This window comes from Epinephelus moara, chromosome 1, assembly GCF_006386435.1.
Source record: "Epinephelus moara isolate mb chromosome 1, YSFRI_EMoa_1.0, whole genome shotgun sequence".
NCBI lineage: Eukaryota > Metazoa > Chordata > Actinopteri > Perciformes > Serranidae > Epinephelus > Epinephelus moara.
This window is the reverse complement of record NC_065506.1, coordinates 41,743,509-41,763,691: the sequence shown is the minus strand read 5'-3', so window position 1 is coordinate 41,763,691 and position 20,183 is coordinate 41,743,509. Positions and strand designations below refer to the sequence as shown.

At 40.2% G+C, this 20,183-nt stretch overlaps 1 protein-coding gene and 1 long non-coding RNA gene across 5 annotated transcripts in view; one reads left to right on the top strand and one right to left on the bottom strand.

The window, feature by feature from the left end:
* The window catches only part of tspan4a (tetraspanin 4a), a 245,619-nt gene that overhangs the window by 84,709 nt on the left and 140,727 nt on the right, over positions 1–20,183 (bottom strand). For all 3 annotated transcript variants that reach the window (XM_050051936.1, XM_050051945.1, XM_050051927.1), the window contains one exon: positions 7,495–7,686. In XM_050051936.1, the coding sequence (XP_049907893.1) occupies positions 7,495–7,686 (192 nt within the window). The remainder of the gene's footprint in view (positions 1–7,494; positions 7,687–20,183) is intronic.
* The window catches only part of LOC126394839 (uncharacterized), a 212,331-nt gene that overhangs the window by 55,984 nt on the left and 136,164 nt on the right, over positions 1–20,183 (top strand). The window lies entirely within an intron of this gene.

The following is a 20,183-nucleotide window of genomic DNA, read 5'->3' as shown; positions in this document are numbered from 1 at the left end:
TATATTTCTCGGCCTGGCACAGTGACTTCCTGCGCTGGTTGCCTGGCAACCTCGCTGTAATGACAGAACTCCAGTAAGTTTCTGCTGCTATGGAGAAGTCAGAGTTGTTGCAAATTAAAAATTGCTTATTTGTTGTACGTGGGACCAAAATATTGCACCACAGTTGCAGAGTTCACCCAAAGTTTACAAAGAATCTGAGAGTGAATGGCTGAGTATTTGTTATATTTTGCTTGTGCTCGCTGTTGGCAGCAAAAACAACCAAATTTTGGATGTTACTGGGCCAAAGTGTAGCTTGGGAATCATATCGACTTTCCTCCGTACGTTGGCAGGCGTGTAACTTTTTGACATTTTAATCAAAGCACCAGATATTTTTTAATGCAGTTGCTCATCTGCTGCACTGATAATTACAGCGGGAGAGTTTAATGTCTATCCGAGCCTCCAACAGACTCCTAACATTATTAATGCAGAAAATAAATTAAACTTTCACTTCTGTGGGCACCTGAAATACCTCCTTACATCCTTTTGCAATACTGTTGTTGTTACTTTGGCAGGAAATAGTGTTTTGATCACTCACAGTATGGAGCTGATGGAGAAAAAGGTCTTCAGGGCCTTTTTAAAGGCTCCTTTTTTTGAGTGATCAGTTTCCACTTCAATATTGCAACCAAATTTTCTCTTGAGTAACTTTGTCCAAATTCTGCTGCAATACCACATCAAGGCTGGAGCTCACACAAGGAACGGACGGGCTGTGTTTGTCTGCAGTTTTACATCCATATAAAAGCTCCAAATGTCTTTGAAGTCTTCCAGATCACAGAATTGCAAAAGCATATTTTGAAAAACAGCAAACCACTAAGTCTGATGTTTATTGCAGCAAATTACAAGATACACAAAAGGCAATAATACTTTTGCAAGCACAGAGTGCAACAGTAATTCCTCAAATATCTCACATCGATGTTGCAATACTCTGTGTCCCTCATCAGCGATCAACATGCTAATTAGCCCTGAAATTTGAAGGGAGAAGAGTCTTTTCTAATCTCCATGAAGAACGGGCTGTGTTGTCACTCATTAAAGCAGACTTATAATTCGCCTGGTCTCATTATTATGACACAGCACAGGAATCGGCCTGGTCACTGTGGGGAAAATGTCATGGATCATGCTAATGATCGACACTTAGACTCATTCCCACAGAGCCCATAATTGCTCACTCCTGCTGTGCCATTTTTCTAATGATGAATTCTATTTTTTTTCCCCACACAGAATTATTCTTTCTGATAAATGCTGCACAGAGTTGCTGCTTGATTACAGGAGCGTGTTTGTTTATCAAAATACTTATCAATCTTCTAAGGATCTGACTTTATCACGAGTGCCTGCTTTGAAACTGGAGCAGAATTTGTGTAGATTGGAGCTTAAAATGTTGGATAATGAACACTTCCTGTCCCCTGATTTACATATTAGTAAGTATATGACTTTTCCCATAGCGAATTTCGTGTCAGTCAAGTGTCAGCCACTCCTGTTATAAAATCATACCCTATCAACATTCATCATGGCACAGGTCTACTTAGAAATGTGTAGTTTTTGGGAACTTCTACAGCTGATACAGCCTTTAAAATAACCAGGACACAACGAAATGGAGGAGAGTAGATGACTTTAAATGTGGTTATACAAGAAAAAACATAAATCATTGCCATGGCTGACTGTGCAGCAGCTGAATAATGGGCCTTTTCTCGTTTTATATTGACTCAAACAAAGTGAGATATGAGGGAGATTTTTTTCATTACAGCAGATTAACATTTTTTTGACACATATTGGTTTAAAGTCATAGTTGGGATGTGTTGCAGACACTGCTCTCTGCTGTAATTACAACTATGTTGTCAGTACGTTAACATGACAGACAACAGCTGTTTAACCCCCAAACAAACAAGCAGGGGCTTTTCTACAGAGATCTGTGGAACCACTACAAACATCTCCAAGCATCCAGACATTTAACTGAATAAAAAAAGAGCAACCATGTAAGTGGCCAGTGTCCCTGACAACAAGGCTAGGCCCCATAAACTGCAGTAGTTTCCTCTCCAAAGCCAATCTGTTGTCATGGCTGTGTTTTGCCCGTTTCACTAAGTGTCTTCAAATTAGGGAAACAGTGCGTCTCTGGACTATAAGATGTGGGAAATGTCAGGAGGTTTGCATATTTTAATATGTATTAAAACAGCCAGATGTGGCCACTGGCACAAAACTCAACTTGTGGGATGTGAGCAGTGTCAGTCAAGTAACATAACCGGGAAAGGTAGTGATACAATATGATGCGATATGAAACAATAGGATACGATACAACCCTTTAATGACTCCCTGAGGGGACATTCTGTTGTTGCAGCAGCATGAGATAGGCAATAAAAACAAAGAACAGAAGAAAAAGTTAAAAATAATAACAATAAGAAGTATGTAAACTGGGGTTGGGAATCATCAGGGATCCCGTGATATGATATTATCCAGTCCCTCCAGGATCTCGTGGCAAAAAACACTTTAATTTGAGGCCAAAAACCCTTGAATTTGCGGCCAATTTTGTCAAAAATTGTGATAAAAATTTAAGTGATTTTTTTGCGAAAAAATGCGGCAAATGACAAAATGAGAAAAAAAGTAATTTTTTTTTATTACTACCTCCAAAAAATAAGTCACGTAATCACTTGCTATAATAATCATACTGAATATTACAAAAATAGCTGCAAATGTTTTTTATAGTTCTCTTTGTTAGTTTTATTTAATTAGTTTCAAAACATGGACTACAGAATGTTTCTCCATACTGCAACGCCATTAATGCATTTGATGACGCGTCTGATGACGTTTCAAATGACGTCGCATGCACGTCGACTTCCAGTCCGCCGGAAAATGCGGCAAAACGTGGAAAAATCGTGGGACCTTTGAAAAATTGCAAGCTCCCGCAAATATTGTCGAGTTTTGTTGAATTTACGTTAATTATTGCACTCACAAGATCACGATTTTCTTGAGGGACTGATTATCACAATATTTAAGTCATGATACAGTGTTACTGTGATTTTAAACGTGACATGAGCAGTGTGATAAAATATACTGCGATAGCTCATATTACCTAACTTTAACTGGAAATTTTGTCCCCGAAGGAAAACTTTGTCAACACCTGTTTTATCCAGGGCGGTGGGTGGTGCAGTGGTTAGCATTGTTGCTGTGAGGTAGCCCTTCTGTGGGCTCTCTAGCATTGTTGCTGTGAGGTAGCCCTTCTGTGGGCTCTCTCTGGGTACTCCAGCGTCCTCCCACAGCCCAAAGACATGCAGGTTAACTGGTGACTCTAAATTGGCTGTAGGTGTGAATGTGAGTGTGAATGGTTGTCTGTCTCTATGTGTCAGCCCTGTGATAGTCTGGTGACCTGTCCAGGGTGTACCGCCTCTCGCCCCATGTCAGCTGGGATAGGCTCCAGCCGACCTGCGACCCCTAACAGGATAAGCGGTTGAATGAATGTTTCATCTTATTAGAAAAAGTTGTCAGTCTGTTTATCTAAATTAAGTCATTTTTATTGCAGCAAAGTGGAACTCATGAACTGAAAAAGCAATTGTTTTATTATTCTAGTAGGCTACCAAAAGTATAATTTGTATTTTTTTATATATATATATCTATATATATATGTATATCCCCAACCCTAATATAAACTAAAATGGAACTTTACATGAGCAAGATAAAATTACAAGGAAAAAGTGACAGTGGTGTGGTTAATAGCAGCAGAGTCAGCAAGTCTAGTATACAGTATGTCAACAGCATAAATATTACAATAATAATATATAACATGATAAAGTTATGAGTTTTTGTCTGTATTAATATGGATATCTAACAGAACAAACAGTTTATCATATCGTATAATTAAATAGGAGATATAGTACAAAGTAAAATGTAGTAATGTAACATAGGGTATTATATTGTATGGCAATAAAAGTAAATACTTATTACTTAAATAATAAGTAATGAATATGGGATAATATATAACACACTATATAAACCAGTCCATTGCTTGTTATATCAGCTTTTTTGGCTTTTGTCAGACAACTCAGCTGGCACTGATGGAGATGATGGAGCTCTGGAGGTTTTGTCAGTGGAAACAATTTCACAAAAGATCCACTGGGGCAACAAGGTCAGTGAGAAACAGCTAGATATTGTCAGTGCCACTTCACTACCTTTGTCCGCAGAATAGCTGCTGTCATTGCATGAACATGTACAAGTTGTTCATGTTATGCAGGTTATGTAGCTTACATGAATTATGAATCGTTTGTGTGTGTTATATCACAGACATGCATTACTGATGCTGTTTCTGTGAGCTGTCTGCACACAGGCAACACAGGTAACGTGGACAGGGCTTTGAATAAAGGTGCAATTTCCACAGTTTGTCAATGGTTGTGGCCAGGTAGCCTCTCGGGTTGTTAGTCATTTTTGATCATTTGTAGCGTGCGCTGGTGCAGCCTTCACGCCATCATTTACATATTTAACAGTGTCTCAACAAGCAGGAGGGGAACATTTTAGTCATGACCATGGCAAATTGAAACAGCTGCAGCTAATTAATGTTAATGCTGTGGGTTTGTCAATTAACCACAAAGGAAACTCTTGGCTGTTGTGAAAATGTCTGTACTGTTTAAGCCTGGTCAAAGGTGGTTTCTCTCATCATGTTGATGTTTGAAAGGACAGAGTGTCTTTTTTCTGGTGGGCGGACCTCCTCTAGATAAACGGCTTGGCTTCACATCACGTCGCTTTCAGACGGACAGTTGGCAGCTAGCTCTGTAGCTGTTGAGTGTAAACTGCCAGCTGTTAGATAGTGGTCAGACGGCTGAACGTCCCAGTGGTTTTAAGTTTCTGTCAGTACTGTAGAATCTTTCATTCGTATATAAAGCCATGGTGATTATTCAGACTCATATCAAAGATGCAGTCAGCTTTTCTAATCCAGAACACTTTTTGTCTAAATTCAGCCAGTATCTCCTGATGGTCCGCGAGCTGTCTGTTCTGTGTGAACATCCAGTGTTCATACACAGGCCTGGCTCTGTAAATAGGAAACAAACAAAGTGTCTCAGGCTGAGCCTAATCCAGCCAATTGAGTGTTTGTGCTTGTGCACAGGACGGGGAAAAGGCCATGGATGTATAAAGCTAAAGGTGATGGGGTTGAGAGGAGCAGTAAATGATGGGAGGGGTGTATTTGTGGTGTCATACCACGGCCCAGAATTCTGAAGCCCTATTAGTCTGATGGACAGAAAACCCATTTCTCTGAAAACCCTTAATACCAAAAACAAATGCCTATCGTCTGAAGTGCCACTTATCCGAAAATACACGCCCCCTACAATTTGTTTCAGTTCTCCAGCAACATTTAAGCGACAGATCCCTGGTGTTTTTATTGACCCTTTGTGCCGTTTCCAAGTGGTGTTTGAGCCACTGAACTCAGGTGTTTTTATTGACCCTTTGCTTTGTTTTCCAGCGATGTTTGAGCCACCAATCCCTGGTGTTTTTCACCAACCCATCCCTCCTTTTCCAGTTTTGGGGCCATGCCACTGTTCAAACGGCTCAAAATTCTGAAGCCTGATTAGCCTGATGGACTGACAGTCCATTTCTCTGACAACCCATTATCCCAAAAACAAACACCTGTTGTTCCTAAGTCCCACTTATTCGAAAATACACACTTACTTTCAGTTCTCTAGCGACAGTTAAGCTACTGATCCCAGATGTATTTACCGACCCTTCACATCATTTCCCAGTGGCCTATGAGCCACCAATTCCAGGTGTTTTTCACCAACCCATTCCTGCTTTTCCAGTTGTGGTGCCATGCCATTGTTCAGATGGCCCAAAATTCTGAAGCCCCATTAGTCTGATGTATCAAAAGCCCATTTCTCTGACAACCCATTATATCAAAAACAAATGCCCATTGTTCTGAAGTCCCACTTATCTGAAAATACACACTACTTGCAAGTAGTTTCAGTTGCCCAGTGACGTTTGAGCTACGGATCCCTGGTGTTTTTACTGACCCTTCGCAGCATTTCCCAGCAGCATTTGAGCCACTTAACTCTGCGATTTGCGCCATTTCCCACTGGCGTTTGAGCCACCGAACCAAGGTGACCCTTCACAGAGTTCCTCAGCAGCACCTGAGCCACTGAACTGGGGTGTTTTACAGACACTTTGCCTTGTTTCCCAGAGACATTTTGAACCACTGATCCCTGCTTTTCCAGTTGTGGTGCCATGCCATTGTTCAGACGGCCCAAAATTCTGAAGCCACTGAACTCTGAACTCTGTTTAGTCTGATGATCTGACAGTCCATATCCCTGACAACCTGTTATCCCAAAAACAAACGTCTGTTGCTCCTAAGTCCTGCTTGTCCGAAAATACACACTCTCTGCAATTTTTTTTCAGTTCCCCAGCGATGTTTGAGCTATGGATCCCAGGTGTTTTTACTGACCCTTCCCTGCATTTCCCAGCAACATTGTAACCACTGAACCTATCCTTGCTTTTCCAGTTGTGGAGCCATGGTATCGTTCAGACGGCCCAAAATTCTTAATCCCTATTCCTCCAACAACTTGTTATCCTGGAAACAAACTGCCATTGCTCTTAAATCCCACTTATCTGAAAATACAAACTCCCTGCAATTAGATTTTCCCTGGCAACGTTTGAGCGACGGATCCCCGGGGTTTTAACCGACCCTTTGCACCGTTTCCCAGCAGCATTTGAGCCACCAAACTCTGGTGTTTATGACTGACCCATCCCTGCTTTTCCAGCAGCTTTTGTGCTACAAAACATGGCTGTTTTAAGCCAAAACATGATCTTTTTCCAACCATTACCAAGTGTTTTTTGTGCCTAACGCTAATCACACATTAACCACAACATTGTTCACAAACATAAAGTTGCAGCGTCTATGCTATAAAGTAATGTACAATGTAACATGTCTGTGGTTTACAGACAGTGCAAGCATTTTTCTGGCAACTGGGTTCTCACTGCAGGGAGTGTGTATTTTCAGAGAAACCAGATTTGGATCAAAGAACGTTTGTCTTTGGGATAAAAGGCTTTCAGTTCAATGGGACTTTTATCAGGGCTTCAGAAATTTTGGGCGGTTGAAACAGTGGGAAATATCAACAATCTTTACACAAAAGTCACTGACTCCATCTTTAAGTGTGCCTTTTGCTGTCTGTTGTTTTCTTCTATCACAAACAAACCTCACATATAAAATGAAAGACTAGAAAGATGTTTTCCACTGTGAAGCTGACAGCAGCTGTTCACAGTAAAAACAGTAAATACAGGTTGAATCCCCAGTGTGTCATATCAATCGGTAATAGAAAGAAAGAAACTTGTGCTGTACGAAAATGTCAAAGCTTATTACTTTATGAAAAGTTAGTGATGTTATTTGTCATGCAAACAACAAAATGTTATAGAAGAACGTGGCATCATCACATCAACACAGCCTTGTGTTTAAAGTCAGCAATAGCCTCAAAACCATCCTGGCAAATAACTTACTGTCAGCAGCAGAGGACGGCTCTCTTTGACAGCTCCCACACAGCCCAAACAGCCGATCACCATGATGATGGTCCCCACTGCGATGAGCAGGTTGGCTGCCGACAGGGAGGGAAGGGATGATGATAGGGTGGCAAAGTTTCCCTGGGTCACTGAGAGCCAGACTCCCACCCCAAGTATGCCACATCCTCCCAACTGCAGAGGAAACACAAAGAGGCATAAAGCTGTCAGACAACACAATCAAACTCATCCTAAACAGGAACACAGTCAGACATTGTGCTGCATAAAAATATCTGCAGACTTGTGGCTTTTGGTTTGTTTTTTGTTTTTTTCATGGCGGTGAGGACGTGCAAAGATTGAAGAGAGAAAACCAAAAAGACTCTTGTCAAAGACTCAGAACAGCAGAAACAATTGGATCAACAGAGGAAGCAGAACAAAGCAGTCCAAGTCCCCAAACAACAAAAAGTTAAGAAGAATAGTTCTACATTTGGGAAAACATGCTTATTTGCTTTTTTGCAAAGGTGGTGAAAAGACTTATACCACTGTCTCATCCTTCCTGTAAATGTAAGGCTTTAGCCAGCAGCCAGTTAGCTTAGCTTAGCTTAGCTTAGCTTAGCTTAGCACAAGGACTGGAAACAGAGGAAAACGGCTAGCCTGGCTTTATGCCAAATCTGCAAACTAGCACCTCCAAATTTAGCAGGTTAAATAACTCCAAAGTTGTTAGCTTAAGCCACACAAAAAACAAAGTGAAAAACAACAACAGCTAACGACAGCAATTACTTCCAGGTGGACAACTGGCAATTGATTTGAAATGTGCAGATATGTGAAATCGGCAAACTTGCTTATTTCTGTTGTTTATATTTGTTGTATTTGCAGCTGTAACTGTAACTTTTCTTGCACTGAGGCTAAACAATGCATTGACGTGGACAGGGGCTGAATCAAATGTATTTTAGCTACCTAAAAAAAAAAAGTTTAAATTACACTATATTTGGAATAGTTTCACTTCTTTACCCTTCACACATTCACTGATGAGGCAGCAGGAAACCGGCAACTCCTGTGTTTTGCAAGGTAAACTAATTTTTTTGTCAATGGATTTTGGTGGCTTCGGTTGCCTTTCCAAAAGGCTTCATAACAGCAAAGTAAAGTGGTGCAAATATTCCAAAATATAGCGTATACTTACACTTTTGTGTATGTTTTTAGGTTGCCCCTTTTTTAGGTAGGCTAGTTAAAAATGAATCAAGAGGCAGCATCCCCTCAGTGCTACTTTATTTTATACACAAACTGCACAGGTTTTCTACCCCAAAGGACTGTCTTAGTGCTAAGTAGGGCTGTAACGGTACATGTATTTGTGTCGAACTGTTCGGTACGCGACTTTTAGGTTCAGCACGACCCTGTACCGAATTATTGGGCGCAGGATATTATTTTATTTTATTTTGTTTTATTTTAACTCTGTTTTTGCGAGCAGAACCATTTAAAATATCTAGTTCCCCGACAGACATAATTGAGTGACGGACCAAGTCCGACCGTAAATCTCCGCTTTCACTTTGTGCAGCGCATTCTCGCATTTTGACAACATGGCAAGTGAGCCTGACGAACCTGAAGACCCACCCGCAAACCTTAAGTCCTCCGTTTGGGAACACTTTGGTTTCAGGGTAAAATACGAAGATGGAAATAAACAAGTTGACAAGACAAAAGCAGTGTGCCGACACTGCAGAACAGCGGTCGGGTATGTACTTGGAAACACGTCTAACATGCTAACGCATCTAAAGCGACACCACCCGAGTTTGAACGTTAACCGGCACGACTAGAAAAAGCAATCTGGTGCAAACTACGATATCGTCGTCGTTTAAAAAGAAAGAGCGTTTCCCTGACCATCGCGCTAAAGAAATAACCAACGCCATTGGAGTTGAGTAAAATTGTTTAAGCTGCACTTTAGATATAAGCATGTTTTGTTTACTGCACTTTAACAAAGTGGGAAAGCTAAGTAAGTTCCTAGTAAAACTGAATCTGAGCAGGCTTTAAAGCTGACCAGCTGCACTATACTTTTTATTTTAATTGAGTAAAACTGTTAAAGCAGAAATGTATATTTATATTTTTCATTCAAAAAATGTGTTAAAAAAACAGCAGGATTTTATTTTTCACTTTTATATTTCTATTTTCATTCAAACAATGTGAAAAAGCAGGATTATATATATATATTTGTTTCATTCAAAAACTGTGTAAAAAGAGTTAACTGCTGTGGTGGTATGTTTTAATAAGGTTACCAATAAGTAAAAGATATTTACTTACGTACGTACCGAACCGAGATTTTTGTGTACCGTTACACCCCTAGTGCTAAGCTAAGCTAACTTGCTGCTGGCTACATATTCAGGCGTGAGATGGTGACGTCAATCTTCAATCATTTCACTGCCAGCAAGAAAGTGAATGTGTATTTCCCAAAATGTCAAACTTTTTAACGTCACTTTTAAACCTGTAGTTCAGTTTACCTGAAAACATAATAAATGCATTTTTACACTCAATAAATGATCATTTTTTCTTTTTTTTTTTCTTTTAATGCATTTCATATTCACGTAGTCATACGGACTGAGAGGTAACTCTGGACAGGTTTTGCTGGCTGTCATCATGCGTTATCAGCACTACAGGTGACTCATGTCATGAGTCATGTTGCACATTATTGCACTTTTTTGTTTTTGTTTGACCTCTCTGGTGTCACAAAGACATAACTGTTATGATCAGTATTAGTCCTGGTTGCAACTGAGCCTAATATATGATAAATAATGACAAGGGGGTAGAAAACAGGATGAAAAAGGGGCATCATGTACTGTAATATTATCGGAAGGATAGATACTGTGTGGTCGCTTCTTTCTCTCTCCCTTTTTAATGAGGAACTTCTCTTTTATCTTTCTGATGTATCAGGGAAAATCCCCGCTCTCATGTGCTGACGCATTAGCATGTTCACCAAATAATCCTACATAATTATATAGGGTTATATAGGTTGCTCAAACAGATCTTTTTGAGCATTTGCATTCTTTAGAGTTCACACAATAAGTAAAAATACTTGAGCTTATAAATTCATGTTAAATCACACGTCTGCTCTCGCACGGTCCAGTAGTAAGTCTGCTGTGCTTTCACACCACAAACACACCAGAGTGAACCAAACCAAACAGGATACTCCAATAACCTGTTAATAAGCAGGTTGTTAATTTACATGTAAACACACTGATTGTCATTTCTGGCTCCAAAAAGTGGATTGATTTTTCACAACATAACTACAAATTAGTATTTGAATCAGTAACAAAATTGCCACCAAACCTACCTAGTTACATTTTGGGCATTCATTTGGGTCATGTTTGGGTAAATAATTACAGTTCAGTTATAGCTGTCTTATAACAGTTGACTGTAGTGGAATTGAACTGGAATCACAGTGGTTACAGTCATCTTAAGCCCCTTTTACACCAGCTGATCAAGGGGGGAATTTTGCGCCCTTATTCCGCCTTGATATTCTGTATGAAAGATAGAATTGTGGAATGGAGGGACAGCAGTGGAGGTACTAACAGAGCCAAATCAACTGTGTAAAAGGGACAGCTGGCAGCACGGGACCATGGAAGGGATGAGATTTGACATCATGATATGTGTGTGACCAACTGTGGGAAGATTAAAAAGCAGCTAATGCAGTTAGCAGCTAGCTCAAAGAAGAAGAACAGCAGCTGAAAATGTCTGCAAATTGGGTAAAGAATTCGTTACCCTCTGAGCAGAGGACGAGATCAACCACCATATAACAGGAACGGAAAACTGTTGTTATTGCCATGTTAATGCCATTGTTATTGTATACAAAGTGCTGCTGACGCACATATGTCACACCAGAGGCTGATGCTGTTTATGGAAGGTGTTACATGTTACACACGTCTTGCCATTTATGTTTCTGGGTTGCCAGCATGCTGTCTAGAATCACACACAATGGGGTGGCATTATGCCACTGTTGTTTGGTTCTGTATGAAAACACAAAGGTGGCATAACGGAAGGACTTCATAGCAGCTCTATCACTCAATCTATTTGTGGAAAGGGGCTTTAGACTGCAGGCCCACTCAATCCTGTGTCCTAGAAATTACATTTATATATCAATATATTACTAAAATATCATTAAATAGTACTAATCAGCTGGTTAGGTCTAGGCAACAAAAGCACTTTGGATTAGGTTTGAGAAAGATTGTGGTTTTGGTTAAATGTTGGTGCACATTTATTTGTATTAAACCAAAACCATGATCCTCCCTCACTGTGGCCAAGTGTCCTTATATAACCAATTAAAAGTTAACAATGCAGTCGTCACTACAAGTGAATATTTTATTGCAAGATTGGATATTTGGGTGGAAAACAAATGTATTAGCTTCTAAAGGAACATGCCTTCATTAACATTTCCTTATTATGTTAATAGTTAACGTAATCTGATGAGTATTACATTTCCTTTAAAATTTTGCATATGTAGGCTACTAGGCTAACAAGTGTGTATCACAGAAAATACACACAGTTAAGAGGATTCATATTGTTATGTAACAAGTCAACCCAGAAAAAAAAAACAGCAATTTGAACCGAGTGATAAAATGTTTAGTCGTAGGCCATACTGCAGCATGTTGTCAGAGAAGTGAGCAGCTGCTCCAGCAGTCACTGCAACCAGCGTCTCCTGATCTTAGGCCTTGTACTCAGTGTACAACTTGAATGATCCGTGCACCTTTCTTGTTTGTGTATTAACATAATGTCTTGGAGACAGTGAATATGTTTACATGCACAAAATATTCTGGTTTTTTGCTTTTATTTCAAAAAGGCAATGTTCCTATGAAGCTGTTTACATAGCTAATACAATGAATATTGTATGATATTCACAGGCAGCCAGGCATACTGTACATGCTCTAACATGCAGTTACATGCTCTAACATGCCATTTATCAAGTCTAAATATAGAAAAGTGGAACAGTTGGAGCCATGTTAACAACTTGTGCCATTTTGCTTCACAAGAGGATTCTTTCAAAGTTTTCCACCTTTAGCATACTCGTTTGACTATGCCAACAACGAACTGTTTAAAATAATGGATGAAGCTACCATTGTGTCACCCACTGGTTTGTGGACCCCTGTTTCGAAGCCTAGAGTTTGGCATATTGGCTTTCACCATTTTGTTTTTTTATTTTGGAGCCGGAGGCGTGAGTGATGGATCTGACTGAGGACCTAAGAATACAATCTGCAGACAGCCAGTCAGTCGAAGTGGCCATGTTCTTAATTATACATAACTTTATGAGCTACAGAGACCGAACTCATTTTTGTACCAGGTTGTTTATGTCTGCTGTGAAGTTGGGCATTTTAGCGTGGGAATTTAAAGGTCAGCTGTGGCTCAGGAGGTAGAGCGGGTCAACCTGGTCTCACTCCGAAATCGTTGAAAACCTGTGCTTGCTCAGTGACTGATGATATGTGGCCTGTTGCCGTTTTTATGTAAAAGCGCCCTGTGGTGTCAAACGCGGCATGACAACAATGAAAGTAAAGGCAGCGGAAGTCAAAGTAAGGCAGGTGCGAGGGGTGGTGGGTGGATCCAACAACCACCGACCTTCACCTGGGATGCCGATGTTCACATCCCGTAAGACTGTAAAGCCAAATCCTGTTCTTCTTTCCTAAACCCAACCACATGTGTGTGTTGGCTAAATATATCCACATGTATTTGATCTTCAAGGAAACAATGTTAATTCACGGTGTTGTACCGACATAGTGCATTTATTTTGAAAGAGACTGCATGCAAACTGTACTGTGAATAATGGAAATGTATTTGAAAACAGACAGTGCATGTAACAGGCTGACCTTTCAGGTCATATGTCAGTGTGGAACGTCCATGACTGAATGTCGATATGTAGCGAGGTCTAAGTGAAAATGTGTTGAGCAGGTTGTCCACAAATTGGAAAATCTCCAGCTCGATCCATGGCTCCTTCAGCCTGCATGTCAAAGTGCCCTTGGGCAAGATACTGAACCCCAGATGGCTCCTGATGGCTGTGACAAGTACTGTAAAAGCACTTTGACTGGTAGGAGGATTAGAACAGCGCTATACGGGTGCAAGTTCATTTACCATTTAATTGCTTCTGGAGCCAGCTTCAAGTGGTCATTCAAGGAATGGCTTCATTTTCTAGTTCCAGAAGTTGCCGCTTGGCTTGGTGCAGACACAGCCTCCCTCTACCATTCCTCAACCAGAAACTTGAAAAAGTCTGAGGTGCGATATTTGCACATATCCTAAAACCAGCTGATATCCAAGTCTTTCATGATGTTTGAAAGTAGGTGTATTTTTCCTTCCGATCAGAAATGTGGTCTTTTCATTTGGGCATATATCTCTACGCCAGCCTTGCAAATGGTTTGTATACAGTGTATCCATGACAACGCACAGACCTGACTGTAAACAGGCAAGAGGCTGTGCATTGCAAACTGCGGAAAAATTCCCAATAGAGGCGCATATCTGAATGTGCTATATACATGCCCAAAGAATGCTCCTAAAAGTGGCATATCCCACATGTCTTAATGGGAAAATGCTTCATTCAGAAAAAGACCTAATTGGGACTATCTCAATGGAATATGGTGTTGACATGACCCGTATCAAAATCGTATAATATTGGAATATTGGAATGCGTGTGTACGTAGTCAGGGTTGGCCCACTTTGTCTCATTTCATTAATAAAAACAGGTTTGATCCACAAAGCCTGTAATTCTTTGAACATTTCAAAGAAAGAATGCATGACTTTCTCATTAAACACACAGAATCGTGATTTCAGACTAATTATCACCTCCATGAAAGAGGTTTAATTTATTAGACCAGTTACAGTCAGGGCCATGTTTGAAGAATTCAGCTTCTTAGGGAGGAAATCTACACTTTTTGAGTCCAGAACAGGAGTGTATCCCGTTTCCTTTGAATATTTTACTGATGAATCACAGCATGTTTGCCTTCAAACGCACAGAATAACAGTAAGGGAGAAAAACATTAACACATTTGTGCGAGGATCTTCAGATGCATCTATAGGAACACATCCATTGTGCACACTTTCAAGGGCCACTTGCCAGAACTCCCAAAGGCAATAAGATTTACATGGCTAAATACACAGTTATTGTATTCCCCCCCCCCCACACACACACACATACACGCTACTTTTCTTTCTATTTCCAGCCTTAACACAAGATCTTATTTAATGAGCTCTTGAGCTCAAAGTAGGGCAAGGCTAAAATAAAAAGCACTCATGTGGGGCTCCATTCACAGAGGAAGGTTTCTGTTCACTATCTAACACGGCTGGTAGATTTCAGCAGCTTGCAAATGAAGGGTCTTTGGGTCACTGTCGCTCACAATGGACCCTTATTACGCTCCAGAGTGTATTCTGTAATGAAGATTGGCTGTGGTGAGAAGGGTGAAGGATGAAAAGGAAATGCTGGGAATGGTGGTGGCGAACATTTTGAGGTCAAATGCTCAAGCTCATTGGAGTGGAGAATATAACAACATGGGTGCAGTTTATATTCTACCGACGTGTAGGGCCAAGGACAACTCCTTAATAAAACTACAACAAATTATTAACCACAAAAACAGACATCGAGGCCATTAAGCAGAAATATACCACCATGATGCAAATCATTGGCAGGCTGCATAAGATGCTTATCCATCCATCCATCCACCCATCCACCCATCCATGACAAACGCACAGACAAATGTCTAACAGCATAAAATGATGACGTGATGACATTTTTAATCTGAAGCTCATAAATCAACCCAACTGTGACAGAATAATGTTGTTTAATGCAATATCTCAGGAAGAGAAGGGGAGCCATTTGGTCAGGTACTGAATTGGTGACGCTTATCTTGGGTGTCCACCTTGAAACTGTGCTGATTGTATAGATCTTGTGTGCTGAGAGGATCTGGGTTAACAGGACACTGTCCAGTACCCGTTTTTCTTCTACTGGATCCCCTCAGGGATATGTTCTTTTTCCTCTTATTTTGTTTAGACACAAATCAATGTCAGAATAATCACGCATCTAGATTTGTCCTTGTCTGTTATTGTAAGACTTCTTCATGGATCAGACTATGATCATGGCCCAGTACTGGAAGAATTTGTTCATCGGTGTGACCTGTCTTTCCTCCACATTAATGTGTCTAAGACCGATGAGATGTTTATTGATTTTTGGAGGAGGCCGTGCCTTCATGCTCTTTGTGTGATCAACGGGGAGCCAGTGGCAGCAGTGCAGCAGTACAAGTATTTGGGCACTGTCTTAGATGACAAGTTGAATTTTGATTTGAACACTGACAGCATCTGTAAGAAGGCAAACCAGCGCCTATTCTTTTTAAGGAAGCTGAGGAGTTTCGATGTAAATGGGACACTCATGAAATTATTCTATTCTTTCTTTTAATATTGTCTGTTGGTTTGGTACTGTGTTGGAAAAAATGGTCAAGTTGTGCTGTAAGATCACTGGTGTTGCTTTGAACAAACTAAAGCATCTATGAAGAGAGGGTCACCTCTAAAGCTCGGTCTATTGACTCTCAACATCCCCTCCATGTTGAGATTCAGATGCTTCCATCAGGGCCGAGGTTTTGCCTCTCTAAATGCAGCACTTAGCGTTACGGATCCTCCTTTGTACCGTCTGCTATCGCTTATCTTAACCGGCAGTGACCACTAATGTCCATGATTTACCCCTGACAGTGTGTGATACTGGATTCTGTGTGTTATGTATTGTACTGTCTGTTTTGTTGTTCTCATGACTACTGTCTATATCTCAGAATGCCCCTCGGGGACATTGAAGTTTTACCTTACCTTACCTTGGTCTCTAAACTCAGAAAAATTGTGTGAAAATACCCAGCATTACCTCCCAGTGCCAGAGGTGATATCTTCAAATCCCATACTTCTTGTGACCAACAGTCCAAAGGGAAACGATTTGCCATTTATAGTGAGCTTAAGCAAGAAATCCCTCTGAACTTTTGAACAACTAAAACCAGCAACTGTGTATTTCACACTGTCTATCATAGCGTAAGACTGACTACTTGCAACATTTAATCATCACAGTTTCCAAAATGTGGTCTTGTTTTTGCAGCTCGTTTTGAAGGTTCTAAAAGAGCCTTAGTTGTAGCAGCTTTTTTGAAAGGAGTTTTACTTTCACTCTGATCACAACTGGTCTTGATGAGCACCCGTCCCCCCCTCCAGTAAACAACAGCTTAAACCTTTACAGTTGCACAGATTTGCAGTGTTTAAACTGATGCAGCCATCTGGACTGCCTCCTCTTGAAGCAGAGCCTCTGACTCTGGCTGCTGATTAAGGCCCAGCGAGAGAACGTACAGATTTCTTCAATAAATACCTATCAACTAAACTGCCTTTATTGTATCTGAAACATCATAAAAGTTGGCCCAGTGGAGCAGAAATACCCACACTGATATCATTTTGATACGGTGATGAAAGGAAGTCTCTCTCTGAATGATTTCCCTGATAAAATATACATGTGCAGTAGATGTACTTGACTCCTGGGCTCGCGATGTATAATACAGGTAGATGTTTTAATGACTACATTCACAGTGCGTTGCTATCACCGCTCTGATCTCACTGCAATTATGGGTGCTGTATCCCGAGCATGGGTCAGGAATGCATATTAATATAATTATGTTGGTATGATTAAGGTCATAATCTGAATTCTTACTCATACATGAATAAAATGGGATGCTCTCGGGGCCGAGGATTAGTAGAAGAAAGGAAATTTTCATGTGCAGCAACACAGCGAGAAATGTTAGTTTGAATTCCCACGCTTCATGTTTTATTTCTTTTGTGGCACTTTGATGTGTGAATCACGTATTCAGTTTGTCCCAAAAGAGTGAATCCTGGTCCTTAAATCTGCTTTTATGGACATAGCCTGGTGAGTTTGTTTTTAATATATCTCATCCCTTACATCTGTGTTACCTTTGTGACACATTTGAATCATGAAAATGGTGGAAAAAACTGGAACTTCTGCACTTTGACTGGGGTTAAAATTCTGAAACTGATCACCACCGTTTGGGATAATAAGCCGAAATTATTAATCAAGTTGCTGCTGATACTCATATTTAAAAAGCAGCAGAATTTATGCAGTGATGATTAAATATGTATCTGACTCATTGGAATAACAGCTGTAGCCTAATGAATTTGGCACCTTATTCTTCATGAGCTACTTAATTTGAATATTGCAGTTCCTGGTTTAAACGTGCTAAGATGATAAGCTTCAATTATTCATATGATATGAACAGAAGTTGAATGCCACTCCTGAAATTGACGTGGCGCGATCAGCTAGAGAGAAGACGTATCACTGTTGCACACTTGTGGGAAGCTGCCACTTGAATGTTATGTGCACTGCTCTTTACTAATGAGAAAGAGATAGGAGGAGTTTAGCACCTGAATGATTTTTCCCATTCACACACTATGAATTTGCACTCGCAGCCAAATGCTCGCACTGTGGATTGTTGTAAAGAGAGCAGCACTGCAACATTTCCAAGCAGACAAAACACTAGGCTGTTCACATACACTGTTTGTACATATAGCTATGAAAAGTAATGCACCACACTCCTATCTGCAACAAAAGCACACTGACTGATGGTGCTCTCCTGTGTCGAAATCCTTTGGTTGATCCATCCAACCACCCTCTGCAGACTGTGGCAGCATCAGCATCACTCTGCTTTAATTCCAACATACAATTCCTAAAAAGCTTTGTACTTGAAAATGTTGTTTTCTGGGGGCATTTGCTCAAACAACTGATGCTGCCATTTCTCTTGGGGCTTCTTGTTTTAGCTCTGGCTTGGTCTACACCAGCTTCTGGGAGAAATATCAGTGCTAGATGTTTGACTTTTTCCACAAGCCACATGTTTGCTTTGGCCCTCTGCCTCTCGGTGCTGGGCAGGTAGTGTACACTTGGCTTGTCTCAGCTGCTTTCCTAGAAATAGCAGCCTGTTATATGGGAGGGCTGCTGTGAGCCTCAGGGGCTCAACCACACTTTACATGCAGATTGAGAACCAAAACAATGATTTAAAGTTGGCTAAAAGTCTGTGTAGAGCTGCAGTGGGTTCAGCACTAGGAACAACCCTGTCACTTTGCACTGACTCATTTGAATTGATATTTAAAAAAAAGTAACTTAAGGAAACTGTTTGCCTGATGAGGCACAAAATTAAACTTCAACATTTTAAAAGGCCATTAGAGCTACTCATAAGTTTGATTTTAATAAAACTTGGAGAGTTAATAATTTCTGTCAGACTGTATTTGCCCAAGGCATTTCTGAATAATATCTGAGGATGACATGTTTCATTCGGTTAATGTTTACATGTGACATTTTTATTTATATGCACAGTCAGCCCACACACGTCCTGGGTGTCAGTACTGAGGAACTTTTGAGAACAAGTCATGGCTGCCAATATAAAACTCTGCCATGTGGCTGCCAATCGTGACTGAAACAAACAACTTTGTAATATTTTTTGTTTTACATAAAAATCCCCACCATCAGAACATATCACAGTGTAAAAGGCAAAGCTGTGTATAATTCCTGCCAAAAACAACCAAGTTTCAATAACAAATCAACAAGAGAGGTCATTTGAAAGGCACTGACAAACGCTGAATGTTTCGGACTGACTCAAAAAAGGATTTTCTGATGTGCCACAATTATATAAGTGAAATTAAGTTTATAAAACTGCTTGCTTATGGTTTGGGAGAGATCAAAGTTATCATAAAGAGATCATGTGCTGGGGTTGGGGGTTTTAGCAGCCTACACATGTTGGATATTTCTTTCGTTAATACCACTTTATTTTTGGCCTTAACATGCTTAAAACTAAAAATGAACAGAGTTCTACATTTACCAACCATTTATTTTTCCTGGAAGTGTGTAAAGGACTTTTGAAGCAGAATTTAGACCTTCATGTTCCAGAGAAACATAATTGAGCTGTTTACTGAACAACTGGACTTGGAACCAACACAATTGCCAGAAAAAATGTTGGCATTGTACGTTTTTGCAAATCAAAAATACGTTTTTATGTTATTATTATGTAGCTGGTACGTTTAAACTTTGTTTTTCTACATCTCAACAATGCTGTGGTTAACGTTTGGTTAGGCTAAGCCACAGAAACCACCTGCTTATGGTTCATGTTTTGGTTTTAAAATCCCCGTTTTTGTGGCACAATCCCTGCTGGAAATAAAGCAATTTCTTAGTAAAAACAACCACTTTTAGTGGCTCTATCCTCAGGAGAGAAACAGTGACAGGTCGTAACAAAACACTCATGTTTGGGGGCTAAAAAGCTGCAGGAGAAACAGTGATTGTGATTGTTGGTTTCAAACAGTGGTCTGCAATTTTGCAAGCATCTTGCCTAGGTGACATGCCATTAACCTCCTGATGACTGAGTTGTGGACACAAGTTCAGTTCAGTTCAAGTTCAGTGTCTCCAAAATTCTGACCATGGCACTGTTGGCCATGGCAGATTACTTGGTTTGAGTTTGGAAGCCTATTGTAAACAGTTAGTAGGCTATTTAATCCTGATCAGCTGATATCATCCAAGAGTCATATCAGCCATATCACAAAAAAAAGTTCCTAATTGCTAGTGGTACTGAAGCAATACAGATCATTTTGAATTATTCCACAGGCTAGTTAATAACATGTCGGGCAGGAAATCCAAAGTGTGGGATCATTTTGAGAAGGTGAAG